Here is a 17,601-nt window from a genome sequence, read left to right on the forward strand (position 1 = left end):
CAGCTCAAGAATAACGGGGAGATTAAGTGGAAATTTCAAGGTATCTTAACGGGGACCAACTCTGTTTAAAAACATATCCATATCTACTCTCATACCGTTTGTTGATCACACATTCTCTACTGAAGGTCTCATATGGGCAGCAAGTACGAGGCAGCGCAGAGAAGCTGGGGAAATGTTATAGCAGGATTTTGATATGCATAGGCGAGAGACGTGCTTTGATAATGGGAGAGAGGAGTCAGGATTTTGAGTATCAGTGGGATTGGGACTGGACAGGAAAATAGCCGAGGCTATAGGACAGGAGATCTAATTTTCCCTCATGCCTCTGAATTGTTAACAGACTTCATGTCTGTGACAGAGATGCCTATGTAGTGAATTGTGCATAGGCCTATGAAATTTGTGACTGAAGATTCACAATGACTGCTCGAAGAGGCACACGTTCTTTTCTAGACTATACTGTAGAGCTTTCTTGTAGGGTTTATTAACTGCATTCGGTTTGCGTGTGCAGTCCGGCAGTGTCAATTATGCATGCGATTTGAATTAATGGCGATTTTGTGTGAAGTACAGTGCATTCGTAAAGTATTCAGACCCCTTGACTTTTTCCACATTTTGTTAAGTTAAACCCTTATTCTAAAATTGATTAAATTGTTGAATTTCCTCATCAATCTACACACAATACCCCATAATGACAAAGCAAAAACAGATTTGTTATAAAGTTTTGCAAATGTATTAAAAGTAAAAAACTGAAATATCACATTTACATAAGTATTCAGACCCTTTACTCAGTACTTTGTTGAAGCACCTTTGGCAGAGTTTGGTGAGTTTCTCCCATTCTTCTCTGCAGATCCTCTCAAACGCTGTCAGGTTGGCTTGGGAGCGTCGCTGCACAGCTATTTTCAGGTCTCACCAGAGATGTTTGATCGGGTTCAAGTCCGGGCTCTGACTGGGCCACTCAAGGACATTCAGAGACATGTCCCGAAGCCACTCCTGCGTTGTCTTGGCTGTGTGCTTAGGGTCTTTGTCCTGTTGGAAGGTGAACCTTCGCCCCAGTCTGAGGTCCTGAGCAGCTTTTCATCAAGGATCTCTATGTACTTTGCTCCATTCATCTTTCTCTCGAGTCTGACTAGTCTCCCAGTCCCTGCCGCTGAAATACATCCCCACAGCATGATGCTGCCACCACCATTCTTCACCGTAGGGATGGTGCCAGGTTTCCTCCAGATGTGACGCTTGGCATTCAGGCCACAGAGTTCAATCTTGGTTTCATCAGACCAGAGAATCTTGTTTCTCATGGCCTGAGTCCTTTAGGTGCCTTGGCAAACTCCAAGTGGGCTGTCATGTGCCTATTACTGAGGAGTGGCTTCAATCTGGCCACTCTACCATAAAGGCCTGATTGGTGGAGTGCTGCAGAGATGGTTGTCCTTCTGGAAGGTTCTCCCATCTCCACTGAGGAACTCTGGAGCTCATTCAGAGTGACCATCGGGTTCTTGGTCACCTCCCTAACCAAGGCTCTTCTCCCCCGATTGCTCAGTTTGGCCAGGTGGCCAGCTTTAGGAAGAGTCTTGGTGGTTACAAACTTCTTCCATTTAAGAATGATGGAGGCCACTGTGTTCTTGGGGACCTTCAATGCTGCAGAAATGTTTTGGTACCCTTCCCCAGACCTGTGCCTCGACACAATCCTGTCTCTGAGCTCTACGGACAATTCCTTCAACCTCATGGCTTGGTTTTTGCTCTGACATGCACTGTCAACTGTGGGACCTTATATAGCCAGATGTGTGCCTTTCCAAATCATGTCCAATCAATTGAATTTACCACAGATGGACTCCAACCCAATTGTAGAAACATCTCAAGGATGGAAATTGGAAACATTATCATAGCAAAGGGTCTGAATACTTATGTAAATAAGGTATTTCTGTTTTTTATTTGTAATACATTTGCAAACATTTTTAAAAACCTTTTTTCGCTTTGTCATTATGGGGTATTGTGTGTAGATTGATGAGGAAACAAATTAATTTAATCAATTTTAGAATAAGGCTGTAACGTAACAAAATGTGAAAAAAATCAAGGGGTCTGAATACTTTCCAAATGCACTGTAAATACGCTAGGCTAAAGGCTTCCATGCAACAACCTGTTTGGATAATGTGCCATTTATTTATTTTTGCTAATATGATGCTGCACATGTGTATTTTGGAATTGCATTAGTGCCGACATTGGAGAAATTGTTAGTAATTTCCAGGGTCTTGTCATTTTATTTTTTCTGGAAATATTAAGTGTTCCCGAGGACAGTCCCGGGATCCTGGTTACCCATGCTAATCCCTAGTGGCTGGTGCTCCCTCCTATCCAGCCGTCTGTGGAGTTTTGTTTAATTATATTCTGTTTAATTTTTTACTGTCTTCATGCCTCAGTAGTGGAATCACTTGGGAAGCCTTTCATATCCCAACTCTGTGCTGTCCTGATGGCTGTCAGTGTAATAGTATGTGAGGTGGATTATGGCGTTATTTCCCTGGAGTGAAAATACGATTCTTGCATCAGTCAGTCAGTGCCTTCCCAGCCTGCATCTTAACACTTTGGAGTTAAGCTTTGTCAGGATGCCCTCCTCCACCGGAATTCTGAATCACTTCTACCTCCCACCTACAGCTACTGTATATGTGCTATACAGCAGCGGTTCCCAAACTTTTCCAAACCGGAGACCACCAAATGCTTGAGGACCACCATTCACGAACTCGCTGAGGTTTCTGTACATAAAATATATTGCCGGTCAAATTTGGAGTCCATTTTATCAGTGAATGCAACAACAATAATAATATTATTATTATTGTAAACCATTTGCATTGTGAAAAATGTAAAAGTGCTTATAATACTGTTAATACTCCCACTTGTTATTATTTTTGGAAGAAAACTTTTTTTTTTTAAATACGGCTAGACCACCTGCAGTACCCCAGATTGAAAACCAGACGCACTCTTGCACACATAATTTGTGTATATACAGGTAGTACTCTAAGTGTGACTGTCAATTTGAGTCTGCGCGGGTAGTCCATCCATCATGCAAATAGATTAAATGAATCAGGATATGATGCAAGACAGAAGGGACAAGCCAGATATAGTCGTCTGTATGCTCAAAGTAATGGTATAGGTAGGGGTAATAAATAACCAATAAAAAGCATAAAACATTATTTCCTCCTCAGTACCTCCAGTTTTCCACTGCAGGTTTTCCACCTCTGCAACCTACCTGTCTACTCTGTATTTACAGTACAAGCTTGCTTCTCGCCCAGATGGTCTTTGAAATCCTGTAGTACCCCTGTTCAATAAAAATGTGTGCTGCCCTTTCTTCTAAGCTGCTTGTGTCTAGTCACAATAAGGTGCTATTATGGATTTACTGATTAGAGCTTCTCTTATCAGAATTTATGAATATATGATATGAAAAAAAGCAGCTCCCCCTTGGCCTTGATAATCCTCCTGATATGTATGGAAGGTTTGATTATCATAGTTTCTTTTTTTAATTCTAAGAAATCCCCAGTCCTGTTTGCTATTTAACTGTTTCCCCCCTTTATCCTGCAATCTGCTGTATATCTGAAGGGTGAAACCTTTTCTCTGTTAATTACATAAATTAGATGAATACATCAGCAAGTTACTCCAACATTACTATGAATTAAAACACTACACTATTGGAATGGCTTCTAAATTGAAGTCATGGACAACGATGGTAACAGTGGTGCTGCTGGATGTCGTTATTTGTGTTTAATTTCAAAGCCATAAGTGTTTACATTTACATTGTATCCAGAGCGACTTACAGTTAGTGTATTCATCTTAAGAGAGCTAGGTGGGACAACCACATATCACAGTCATTGTAAGTACATTTTTCCTCAATAAAGTAGCTATCAGCAAAGTCAGAGCTAGTAAGGGGGGCTAGCTAGTTTGTCCTCATCTCCCAGGACAAATTAGGTAGGTAACATTCATGTACTGGGAGATGAACATTCGGTTGTTATTTTATCTGACATGCATATGGACCTCTTTTTAGCTGGTTCTTTGTAGAATTTTACCCAGAGTCGTACAAAATCTTGTGTTTCTCTACTCTGATGATTAATCCACAGATAAAAAGGGAAACCTAGTTAGTTTTTAAGTTAGTTATATTTGATTAATCTATCCTCATTCGTCTTTCAAGCATCTACGTGGGTTTGTATCTTTGTGATAACCAATAAGGAGGGGACTTGCAGCACGTGGAGCGTCTCAAATAGAACCAAGTTCTATTTTAGCACCTGGCTCGTTGACGCGCCCGAGTAGTTTGGATGAAATGATGGAATAACATGTATGTGTACATTTATTTTACAATGCTCGTGCATGCAATGTGGCCGGTCTAGTCAGGGTGTTACTATACTGTACGTGGCCTGAAGTAAATTATCCAATAATCAACATTTCAGGAGATGTGTTTTTATTCACTTGCTCAGCAGCTAAGTAAGAACACACTGTTTTTCCTCATTTTTCTCAATATGGCTTCAAGCAAAGGAATGAGTGCATGCAGAGTGCAGTATAATGTATGTAATAGAGTAAAATATACAGTAACTATGCCGTGGCTGACATAGTGCTCAGTCTGACAGAGGTATAGTATACTGATGAACAATGATTACTTTCATCTGAGAGCAGTGATACTTGGAGATGACAGGAAAATACATGATTTAATCATACAGTATGAAATATGCTTCATAAGAATGTTTGTTAAAATATTATTGATGTATACTTTGATGTTGAAGATCAGTTGTATCTTGCAAACAAAACTTTGTATGATTTTGAAAGTTGAATGTTGAAAACTTACCATTTGCTATAACATCACCATACTCCTGTAATGGGATACTGCTATACCCTACTACAAACCCATAGCATTTCATTATTTTAAGTGAAACTGGTCAACCATACGTTATGTTTGCTATGTTGTAGCCTAGCACCACCATATGGCATGTCTTTCAGAAAGTCTTCTGTAGTTAAAACATAGTACAAAGAGTAACCATGTCAAATTTCAAGAAAATCTGATTTCTGGTTCATATGAAATTGTGATTTCAGTGTTTTATCTGGGAAGTCAGTTGTTCCTCCTGAGAAGAAAGGCACAGAGCAGTGTCAGTGTGTGTCACAGATCCTCCCATTTAGAGCCCTGACTGCAGCAGATGGATCAGGTGATGTGGATGTAATTGTGGACTTGTACAAGTGAAAGTGATTCTCCTGCATTTGCAGTGACCCCTTCTGAGTAGAGAGAGAGCTCTGATAACCTGGGCCTTCATTTCAGATGATAGGACCTGTTTTCCTTTTCTCTGCATACATAAATTATAATTTTTTAAATTAATTGAATGTGCCTGACAAGGGTCTGATAACCACAGATGCTACTCCATGCCAGTAATGGATTCAAGTCTGGCAGTTATACTTTCACACATTTGTCATCTTGGGCCCGCCAGGTGTTGTTTTTAGTTGTAAAAAGATGCTGAGCATCTCCCGCTGAAGATAATGTTTCATATCTCTGAAAACTCTCCCTATACTACTCTGTTTCCAGTAGTCTCTCTCTACGCAGTGCTGAGATAAGACAATTCTGCGGTTAAGATTTTCATACCTCTTCCCAATGACTCATAGTGATAACTTAGAGTAGACTAGAGTCTTTTCAGTCAAATTAGTGCACAGTGGTAGTCAGAGACCCATGGCCAGGGTAAGACAGACAGAGAACCATGGCCAGGTTAACAGGGTTGGTTATGTTTCCACTTGACACTGCAGAAATATGTATTCGATGTTTCTGTATTCCTATTGGTTGGTTGAATTTACATATCAATAAGGTGTTATGCTATTGGTCATGCTTGCAGATAGTGGGAGATCGCGAACGTAAATTCTTCCCAGTCTGATATTGACATGCAAGCGGTAGGTCACGTTCTGAAATACTATATTCTACAATGTGTACGAGTTCACTACGTACATGTCCTGATGTGTATACAGTGCCTTCAGAAAGTATTCACACCCCTTAACTTTTTCCACATTTTCTGGTGTTAAAGCCAGAATTTAAAATGGATTAAATAGAGATTTTTTTTGTCACTGGCCTACACACAATAATACCCCATAATGTCAAAGTGGAATTAGGTTTTTCGAAATATTTACAAATGTATTACAAATGAAAAGTAAGAACAATAAGTATTACATCCCTTTGTTATGTGAAGCCTAAATAAATTCAGGAGTAAAAATTGACTTAGCAAGTCACAAAATAAGTTGCATGGACTCACTCTGTGTGCAATAATAGTGTTTAACATGATTTTTTGAATGACTACCTCATCTCTGTACCCCACACATACAATTATCTGTAAGGTCCCTCAGTCGAGAAGTGAATTTCAAACACAGATTCAACCACAAAGACCAAGGAGGTTTTCCAATGCCTCGCAAAGAAGGGCACCTATTGGTAGATGCGTAATTTCTTTTTAAAGCAGACATTGAATATCTCCTTGAGCATGGTGAAGTTATTAATTACATTTTGGATGGTATATCAATACACCCAGTCACTACAAAGATACAGGCGTCCTTCCTAACTCAGTGTCCGGAGAGGAAGGAAACCGCTCAGGAATTTCACCATGAGGCCAATGGTGACGTTAAAACTGTTACAGAGTTTAATGGTTACTCCACAATACTAACCTAATTGACAGAGTGAAAAGAAGGAAGCCTGGACAGAATAAAAAATATTCCAAAACATGCATCCTGTTTGCTAAAAGGCACTAAAGTAATACTTCAAAAAAATTTGCCAAAGCAATTCAGTTTTTGTCCTGAAAGCAAAGTGTTATGTTTGGGGCAAATCCAATACAACACATTACTGAGTACCACTCTCTGTAAGGTTCTGTATTTATTTTCTTAGTCAACCTTGTGTTCTTGAACGTAGCCCTGTTTCTTTGTGTTCTTGAACGTAGCCCTGTCTTTCATTTTTGTTCATTGAGGTCCTCTGTAGCTCAATTGGTAGAGCATGGCGCTTGTAACGCCAGGGTAGTGGGTTCGATCCCCGGGACCACCCATATGTAAAAATGTATGCACACATGACTGTAAGTCGCTTTGGATAAAAGCGTCTGCTAAATGGCATATTATATTATTTCACCTGTGTTAGTTACTCACCTGGTCTCATCAGCTCCTTATTTAGTTCATTCTGTTTGTGCCTTGTGAGGTATTGTTCGGTTTGTCTCCACTAAGCCTTTTCCTAGCTCGTTTGTGAGAACAAGTTATAGTCTTCAGTCCTAGTTTTGTTTCACCTGCCTGTTTGCCTACCTGTGACCACGATTCCTGCCTTCTGCGAAGGCGAAATAAACACCTGCCGCGCTCTGCGCGTGAATCTACACCTTTTTCTCCCTGAGTATTCATTACACTCTCCATATTTTATTCATAGTGTTGGCTGCATCATGTTATGGGTATACTTGTTATCGTTAAGGACTGGGACGTTTTTCAGGATAAAAAATAAACGGAATGGAGCTAAGCACAGGCAAAATCCTAGAGGAAAACCTGGTTCAGTCTGCTTTCCACTAGACACTGGGAGATGAATATGAATTCACCTTTCAGCAGGACAATAACCTGAAACACAAGGCCAAATCTACACTGGAATTGCTTACCAAGAGGACAGTGAATGTTCCTGAGTGGCCGAGTTACAGTTTTGACATAAATCTGCTTGAAAATCTATGGCAAGACATGAAAATGGTTGTCTAGTAATGATCAACAACCAATTTGACAGAGCTTGAAGAATTTTGAAAATAATAATGGTCAAATGTTGCACAATCCAGGCGTGGAAAGCTCTTAGAGACTTACCCAGAAAGACTCACAGCTGTAATCGCTGCCAAAGGTGATTCTAACATGTATTGACTCAAGGGGTTGAATACTTATCTAATCAAAATATATTTGTGTTTTATTTTTCATAAATGTTTTACAAATGTTAGAATTTTTCTTCCACATTGACATTACAGAGTATTTTGTGAAGATCATTGTCAAAAAATGACAATTAAAGCCAGTTTAATCCCACTTTGTAACTGTGGAAAAAGTCAAGCGGTGTGAATACTTTCTGAAGGCATATGTGTAGAGTACCTGTTAGATATTGGGGTTATCCTGGGATGTGCTTTTGTATGTTATTGCTGTAAGAGCGAATTAGCTATCATGCTCGAGATGTAGTGGTCGCATTAGTCTCTGCTAATTCATAGTTATTTCCTTGCTAACAGATAAATCATGAAACTACAGCCATCAGCATACTGTTGTCCTGCACATCTAATGGCCTTCCTTGTGTCTGTCGTCAGGTACTTACATTTATTGTATTTTGTACTATTTTTGTCATGGTTATGATGTTTGATTACAAAATACCCATTCTGATAATGAATGCAAGCAATGAATCACGAATCTACAGCCATCAACATACTGTTGTCCTGCACATTTAATGGGCTTCCCTGTGTCTATCCTCAGAACAAACATCAATCAACTTGGCCCGCTGGCTGGGTATTCCTTTCTTTAAAATCACAACGCAAGAGAGTTACGATATACGATCACATCTATTAAACTTGTGTCGAGACCAGTCTTCTTGTCTACGCTGGACATCTGTTGCACCAGGTTAACAAAGAGACCCATGGTCAGGTTAACACAGAGACTCATGGTCAGGTTAACACCGAGACCCATGGACAGGTTAACACAGAGACCCATGGTCAGGTTAACACAGAGACCCATGGTCAGGTTAACACAGAGACCCATGGTCAGGTTAACACCGAGACCCATGGACAGGTTAACACAGAGACCCATGGTCAGGTTAACACCGAGACCCATGGCCAGGTTAACACAGAGACCCATGGCCAGCCCACTGGCATAAACGTCAGTTCAGCGTCTATTTTTGTTGTCAACTAACATGAATTCAACGTGAAATCATCATGACATTGGATTTAGGTTGGGTAAAAATAAACTAAATTCCCTTACGCTGATGACATTTTGCAATTTCAATCAGTTTTCTACGTTGATTCAACGTCATCACATTTAATTTCTTGGGTTGAAATGATGTGGAAACAACATTGATTCAACCAGTTTTTGCCCAGTGGGAGGTTAACACAGAGACCTATGGCCAGGTTAACACATAGACCTATGGCCAGGTTAGCACAGAGAGAGAACCATGGCCAGGTTAACACAGAGAGAGAATCATGGCCAGATTAACACATAGACCTATGGCCAGGTTAGCACAGAGAGAGAACCATGGCCAGGTTTACACATAGACCTATGGCCAGGTTAGCACAGAGAGAGAATCATGGCCAGGTTAACACATATACCCATGGCTGGTCAGGTTAACACAGAGACCCATGGCTGGTCAGGTTAACACACAAAAACCATGGCCAGGTTAACACAGAGAGCCCAGGCCAGGTTAAAACAGAGAACAATGGCCAGGTTAACACAGAGAGCCCAGGCCAGGTTAACACAAAGACCCATGGTTGGCCAGGTTAACACAGAGACCCAGGTTAATTACACAGAGACAGAGACCCAGTCCAGGTTACCTGCATCGTTCCAGCTGGCAGTGAGTCAACACTGCACTGGCAGAAAGTCTTGTTTAATGCGGCTCACAAACTTTTGTCGCAAATGGCTCCAGGAGATGAAACAGCATGGCTTAATAAGGTGTTAAATTGGACATGATCATTGGACAGAAGGCTAATTTTATGCAACCTCTTATTGCTTCTTCTCCATCTTCATTAATCTGGCCATTTGTTTTTGCTCCCTAGCTGGGGGAGGAGGACGGGAGTGTGAAAGCGTGAACAGTAGAGTTAGAAAGCTAAGAAAATGGAATATGGTACAGAAATAGGATTTTGTTGGTGTGATTTTATACTATTGTTACTTCTGACATTTGCTTAGAGCAATTCTCATAAAGCAAGCAAGTTATTGAGGAGTTTTGAGACTTGAGAAATGCTTGATTAAAGCAATCTACAAAAGGCCAGGAGGATTTGCCTGCAATTTGCATACAGCCTGACAAGCAGGTGTTGAAAAGCCTACTAGATACAATATATGTGAGTCTCCTATATTGCTACCCAATATCCCTTGATAGCCCATAGATTGGGACAGATATTTAGGGGGAACAAAGAATAGAATCTTGGGCAAAAATACATGGTATTGAGGAGAAATATAGTAACACGTTTTTAGTTCATACATAAAATCCAGATTCCCTAGCATCTTTTGAAGCCTGTCATACGTTGTAGTTGACAAAGACGAGGGTCAACAAAGATTTGCGTGACAGTGTATATTGTTATGATGACATAATAAGCCTTTTTCTTTTGTCAGCACCAGTGTTTATTTTAATTTTTTCCTGTGTCTCTTTCTCTGTGTTTCTGCAGGTTGGATAGTGGCAATAGTGTAAGGGACAAGTAGAACCAAGCTAAATTGATGGATGTTTTTCAAGAACCCAACTTTGCTGTGCTGGCTCCAAACCTGGAACAGATCAACAAAGAGGATGAGAACGGTAAAGACATGTGTATGTTGCTTTGCTAGAAACACTATACTTGAATCAAAAAAATTATGGACACACCAAGATGTAATTCCTCACCACAGGTGTATATCAACACTTATAGATGATAATTTATCATATCGTACTGTATGTTTTAGCATTTTAAAATATGTTTTTATTAAGGAACAGAGGGAATGCTGCTACATTATCACAGTACATTATGTCCTGCTGGTTACAAGGAGGCACAGAGTTCTTAAATGGAACAAGATGCTATGCATTGTTTTCACCTCCTCTGCTATTTAGTTTGCCTGTGACCTTCACAGAACTGAAAGGCAAGAAGCCACAGCCTTGTTATTTAGTGACCTTAACTTTTGCTGCATCTGAATGGATGAGCAATGTTTCAATGCTCAGAGACGGTCCAATGTGTGGAATGTTTTCCTCAATTTTTTACTTCTGAAAGTACTTATCATCCTTTCCCACCCCTAACGACCCTGAATGTCAAAGGGGGAAGACCACTCACAAAGACGAGGGGAAAAGGTTATTACCTTTGTCATTCCTTCCATACATCCTATAAATACATGAATCAGAGTAAGAGAAGAGGCAGAGCAGAGGTCTTATTTAAGAGTGAAAAATAGGCTAATTACATATTTCCACTATAATTGTCCCATTACTTTCTATTGGGTATTTTATTCTCAATGTATTCTTATCACAAATTATAAAGCACAAGAAACACAATGATGAGAAAATGATGAGCATTTCATTTTCCTCAATAAAAAGCAGAATTCACCTTTTCAGCTTGAATTATATATATTATTCCTTGTCTTTGTACAAAATGATTACTTTGTGCAGCCTGTTTGAAAAAACATGACCTGTGCATTTGATCAACTGTAAGAGAGACTAGGAACATACATTGAGCTGAAAATGAAAAATAATTAAAGATAGGAAATAGTAGAGTATATTAAAATGTCCTCTCATATAGGACAGTATATTAAAGTACTCTCACATTGTCCATCAGTGAGTTCACTGGTGAATTAGTTGATATCTGATATCATCTCTCTGTTCTGCTCTACAGAATCACACATCCAGAACAGTAATCTGAAGCCAGACAGCACCGCCATCCCACCTACAGCCAATCAACCAAAAGGAGGCCATGAGTGTGAGAGGACCTCACTGAGCCCATCCTCACCCCTCAGCCCAACAGAGACCCCTGAGCCCAGTATCACCACCACTACCACTGATGACTCCTCTTCCACCCACGCTATCTCCCTCACCTCCTCTTGCACCACCAAAGAGGTGAGTCCCTGGGCTCTTCCAGAGGACTGTAGTAACAAGGCAGCTTTCACAATAATGGAGATAGGGAGTGTATCGGCCCTGTCTGGAGGGGACTGCCTCATGCCACAAAGCCGCACATGCCTGGGCTGTTTCATCGAGACCAAGGACGCTACAGAGCCTGAGCCAGGGCTGGACCTGGGCCAGGACTATGACCCATGTCCTGTCTCCTGTCCTGACATGGCCATGCAGTGCATGAGTTCTGGGGATGGTATCCGCTACGGGGATCAGCTGCTCTCCGACCAGCTCCTCAGCTACCCAGAGCACAAGGTCAGGGCAGAGGAGAAGACAGATGATGAGAAGTCAGCGGAGGACAGCGACTCGGAGGACGCCACGTCGAAGAGTATCTACGAAGGCCTGCTCCTTGACAAGTGCAACGGTGAGGAGGCTCTGCTGGCCAACTCCAGCCAGGACTGGGGCTGCTTTGAGTCCTTTATCAGCGAGAGTAAGATCGAGCTGCTGGACCTGTGCTCTAAGAACGAGCTCTCTGTCAACCTCTTCTCAGAAGAGGACGTAGACAACTATATGTTTGATGATGAGGACGAGGACTCCACCCTGGGCAGTGACGTGTGCTCGCTGAAGATCCGCTACGAGTCCTTCCAGGACAACATCCGAGAAAAGACCAATGCCATTCAGGAGGAAACCCAGTTCAACTTCTTCCCAAGTGTCGTGGCCAAAAAGGAGGGCGAAGGAGCAGTGAAGAAGGGAGCTGAAGGGCCGCAGGTGAAGGGAGAGATAGTTGAAGTCTGGGCGGCTGGAGAAAAGGTTGACAAAAACAACAGCAGCAGCTCTGCTGAAGTGACCCCGAATGTCAGTCCAGAGAGCAGCTACCTGTTTGACTTCAACAATTCCACAGTCGACTCTGGAGAGTACAGCGATGACAGCTCCTGTACTGGATCCTCCCTTGACACCTGCCAGACTAAACAGAAACACTGCTTCCTCTCCAGGGAGAACTCCAGCTCCTCTAGCCAGCTGAGCTATGGGCTGAGGTCCAAGAGAAAAGTCAGATACAGCGATGACTATCTGTACGACGTGGACTCTATCGAGAGTGAGAGGAACACAGAGAAAAAAGACAAGCAGACGGTGGGTCCAAAGAAAGAGGAGGATGATGACTGGTGTCCAAAGAAGAGGAGAAAATCCTCACGAAAAGAGCCTCCGGTGATAATCAAATACATCATCATAAACCGATTTAAAGGGGAGAAGCACATGTTAGTAAAGCTTGGCAAAATTGACACATCAGAGACAACAGTAAGCTTAAGTAAGGACTTAGTTCATAAGTACCAGAGAATGGCCCCTCTGAAAGATTACTGGCAAAAGAGGCGGCAGGAAATGCAGGAGCAGCGCATGCTGGCTGCTGGTGATAAAAACACATTTCCAAATGGCTGCAGGCGTTCCCTTAATTCGAGCCTGACAAAACGAAAATACAGGATTGCAAATAGAGTCCGGATTCAAAGAATTCACGCTGTAAAGCTTTCGCCAAACCACACCGATCACAAGCAAGAGGTGGGCGCAGCTGAGGATGAGGCTGCCTGTACAGATATGGAATCTATATCAACAACGACCTCCGACTGTGCTGCTAGATTAGACCAAGGCAGTGTGACAGGAAAAAGCAGATTGCTAGAGAGGGAGGGGAAAATACTTGGGAATAAGAATGTGCAAATAAGGAAGTTTAAAAGCGAGGCCAGACTGAGGTTGAAAAAAATGAAAGAGGCTCAGCAGGAGGATGGTAAAACTGTGATACACCTACAAGAGGTTGGCCCACTATCCCCAAATCGGAACCCTGACATAGTTTACTCCACCGCAGGCAGCCCCCAGCTTTGTGATGACTCCACTGTCAGTGTCGACCCCAATGAAAAGTCAATTTTTATACCAGCCCCCTGCTCCCCTTCCAGTACAATGACCCATCCTGTAAATGTGAATAGTGGTCTACATGTCATCCCTGGAGGCTACCTGCAGACATTACTAGATGCCTCCGACTCATCCAGTAACACTGGGCTGACATATTACTCCCAGCAGCATCAGCAGCATCCCCGACAGCAGTTTCCTCATGGCCTCTCCCAGGAAGAGAATCCATTCACTAACCTACAGCTGGCCCAGAGCTGTGTTCTATCCCCTCCCTCAGAGTCCGAGCTCCAACAATCCCCCTCTAACTGCTCCAATCAGATGGAGCCAAACTTCACTCACACATCATGGCAGTCTGGAGGTGAACAGTTACCATTTACACCTGATATTCCACCTGAATCTGCTGGTTTTTCCAGCACAATCTCTTTGCCAATGACAAACAACTTGTCATTGTCAGGATATAGTCAAGTCAATGTAGATGGCAACAGACTGCTGTATGATAAGGCATATTTGCCTGAGGAGCCACCAGGACTAGACTCAGGTCTACAGGTCAGCCAGTCAGCTGAAGAGGAACAGGTGCAGTTCCATAGAGTCACTCTAAACACAGAGAATGGCAGGCTGGCCAGCTATGACTCTATGAGTTCACTGTCTGCCACCTCCAGCAGCTACAGCTCTATGAGTCTCAAGTCCTGTGAGAAGGAGAGTGAAGAGGATGTGAACGAGAACTTCTTGGCCCACTGCAGTCCCAAACTGGTGATCCAGCAAAGTACGGATGAAATCACTCCCCTCAGGGAGTCCACAGACCTACTGGACATCTCCAACTTCACCCCCGATAAGTTCAGGCACTCGCCGCTGTCAGAGATGTCGCCACCCGACACACCAAATCTCTCCCCACAGGTGATGGGGACAGAAATTAGAGAAAGCCTAGGAAAGGCCAGGGAGTTTCAGGGAGAGACAGGAGACATGACTCTCTCAGCTACACCTGATGGGACTAAGTGGGACTGTAATGTCCTGCCACAACAAAATCATGATGGCAGAGCGATAAACAATCATCAGTTCCAGTTCCATACTTTCAATGACAATGATGGCACAGGTAAGATTGATGGCATGGACGTCTTTGATGAGCAGGCCGAATCCATCGGAGGTCGAACTAAAGGTCCCAAGTCAAAAAGGAAAACAACCAGCAAACAGAAAACCAAGGGTCCAAGGGCCCCCAAGACAGAGAAGAACAAAGCCCCTAGACAGAATTCTAGTTCATCCAAAAAGCTAAAAGCCCTGCTTGATGCAAAGGCGAATGCAAAAGGTGAAGAAAGTGAAGGCCTTTTTGGACTGTCAGAAGACTGGCCTTTACTGGAGGAGCACGGTGGGGGCTGGGCAGACGGCAACAACAACAGTCCTGTGGATGACGACCAGCGAGAGTTTGAAGAGCCCTCCAACATCCTGTCCAACATAGCCTCTGGGATGGCAGAGGTCCAGAGGTTTATGAAGGTGTCCATCGAGCCACTGTGGGACCCCATGTCTGGACTCTGTCAGCCTCCAGATGCCAACAGCCTTAAAACTAAGACACTTAAAATCCTGGCGGGAACGACAGCTAATGTCAGGAAAAAGGGTGGTTATGCCACCTCCCCTGTGGTAGGAAGGGGCAGGAAGGCAACTGGCATGGGAGCCAAAAACCAAGCCAAGTTAATTCCTTCAAACCCCTTCTTCCCCCCTCTCATGCTAGACTGCAACATATTCAACAAGTCCAGCCTCGGTATACCTGGCATCTGTGGGCCCGCACACAAAAAAATGTACCGTCACAAAACCGGTGCCAAATTTGCTCGAGACGAAAACAATACAGGGAAGCGGGACTCGAGCAAGAACACAGCTCTGATGGCCTCTTATGAGAAACTGAGGTAATATTTTCTACCAGTGGCTGCAAAATATGTCCCACTCACTCTATTTCCTCCCGCCCCTTGCTCAGTTCCCTGGGTTCCCTTACTGCTCTCCCTTTTTGACTTAAATCCAAGTGTTGCATGGCAAGGACATTAATCCTGACTACCCCACCTGCATATTTTACCCTAAATAGAGCCGAAATAACTTGCATGTAAGATTTTATTTGTTCCTGAGAAACTACCTATTGAGTGATTGATTGTCTTCAGCTTGACCGGGTTTTCAAACTACCGTGGCTACATTTTGTTTCTGACTGCTGCTTGATTCACCTTTCTTGGTCTTTGTTACTTTAGGTTTGACTTTTGTATAATAAGAAAGATTGCCTTGAAACTGTTTTGAAAATAATTTTTGTGATTCTTAATGGTTTGCTTTGTTTTTTCATTTCTCCATTTCATCAGAACAGCTTGCCCCACCTTAATAATGTCCAAATTCAGTCTATGGCTCTAAAATCACAGTTCAAAAGTTGTCCGTCCTTACATTCAGACGGTGGTTTCCTTCAGTGTAAGAAGAGAGAGTGGAGTGAGTCATAAGGGAACAATTACAGTAGGCCTATCCTATCATTACTGATATCACCCAGCCATTCCATTTGTGGATGTTTCACTGGTGTTGGAGAACTGTATCGCTGTTCTCCTGGGAACCAGACTTTTCATACTAAAAAAGGGGACTTTTTTGTATTAACAATAAGACGAATTTATCAAACTGTCCTAATTGTATTAATATCTTTAAATGGTATTATTTGTCATTGGCTTATTGCCAAGGTTTGGGGAGAGTTGGTGGGAGAGTAAGTGGATTAAGTACCCAAAATTGCAATTTGTTAATGCTATTGTACAGAGACATATGCACTATTTGTAGAATAATTATAATGTTGAAAATTGAATTAATGTGCCAAATGTTGATCAAGTACCTGTATAAACATTTTATATCTGTATGTATATTGGCTGTTTCATGTTCTTTTTGTTACGGTTGTGGGGTGTGGGTTATGGACTGTGGTGGCCGGTCGACATTCCAGAGATCTTACACTTGGGATCCATTCCATTTGCCAAGCACCTGCAGCTGACAGTGATACACCTTTTACCAAAATGCAAATGACTGTCTTTTCTTTCATACATTCTTTTGAAATTATTGCCATCTGAACTCAAAATCAACAGCCAGCATGGCGATACTGAGAAGGGGATTAAATATGCTCTAACAGGTTAGTTAAATCTAGAGCTTCGTACTACAAGGTTCTATCTGCATTTTTGTCAAAATGTAGTTATTGACATAGCCTTGATCTGTTCAATGTTCTCTACCTATACTCTAAATACCCCAATTCATGTTGTTAAGTTCAAAAGAATACAAGAAAAAAATTGCTGACACCATTCAAACCAATGAGGGTTCGGAACTTTGAAGCCAATTATCTCACAATCATATTTTTGCAGATAGAACCTTATAGTCCCAAGCGCTTGAAATCTTGAGGTTTGCATTTGTACTATACTCAAGATTAGCACACTAATTATTGTAATCTCATGCATTCACCTACCACTGCACTAACATGGAGCTCTATATTAGATTTCTACAATTTATTTCAACTGACAAATTGATACTATCCATCAGAGATCGATATTTATTGTGAAGACCTTTGTTTCTCGAAACCCCCTTTCCCCTCCATCTTCTCCAAGTTGCCAGGCTAGCCATTGAGACGGGGGATCAGGACAGGTGTCACCACCAGCTGGTGTGGCGCAAACTGCCTTTTATCATCCCTGCCCATTGTCAATTGAATGTACTGTACTTCCTCTCCAACAAGAGTTGTATATGATGTACCACTGTTGAGCTGCCTCGGGAAGGTGCTTGAAAGCAAATTAATTTACAGGTAATTGAAAAAAGGATGAAGAAATCCTCTGTTATTTATGAATGTATTAGATACTGTTATGTTTGATGTAGCCTAATTCCGCCATGATTTTGACATTAATAGAAATTATGTTTTGCCTTTTTTGTTGAAAATAATATTGAGCTTTATAAATATTGTCAGAGTTGTTGCCAGAGGGATTCCAAAATAACTCTTGACGTCCTCGATGAAT

At 42.0% G+C, this 17,601-nt stretch overlaps 1 protein-coding gene across 2 annotated transcripts in view; it reads left to right on the forward strand.

Annotated features, from left to right (window-relative positions):
• Positions 1–16,842, forward strand: part of LOC121573647 (neurite extension and migration factor-like) — a 59,403-nt gene extending 42,561 nt beyond the window's left edge. Inside the window, exons 2-4 of one of the 2 annotated variants that reach the window (XM_045222477.1) lie at positions 8,199–8,273; positions 10,332–10,456; positions 11,514–16,842. In XM_045222477.1, coding sequence (XP_045078412.1) covers positions 10,381–10,456; positions 11,514–15,511 — 4,074 coding nt within the window. In that variant the 5' untranslated portion in view covers positions 8,199–8,273; positions 10,332–10,380 and the 3' untranslated portion in view covers positions 15,512–16,842. The remainder of the gene's footprint in view (positions 1–8,198; positions 8,274–10,331; positions 10,457–11,513) is intronic. The other variant, XM_041885779.2, reaches the window with a different exon arrangement.
• The last annotated feature ends 759 nt before the right edge of the window (positions 16,843–17,601 follow it).

Source organism: Coregonus clupeaformis, chromosome 9 (genome assembly GCF_020615455.1).
Source record: "Coregonus clupeaformis isolate EN_2021a chromosome 9, ASM2061545v1, whole genome shotgun sequence".
Lineage (NCBI taxonomy): Eukaryota > Metazoa > Chordata > Actinopteri > Salmoniformes > Salmonidae > Coregonus > Coregonus clupeaformis.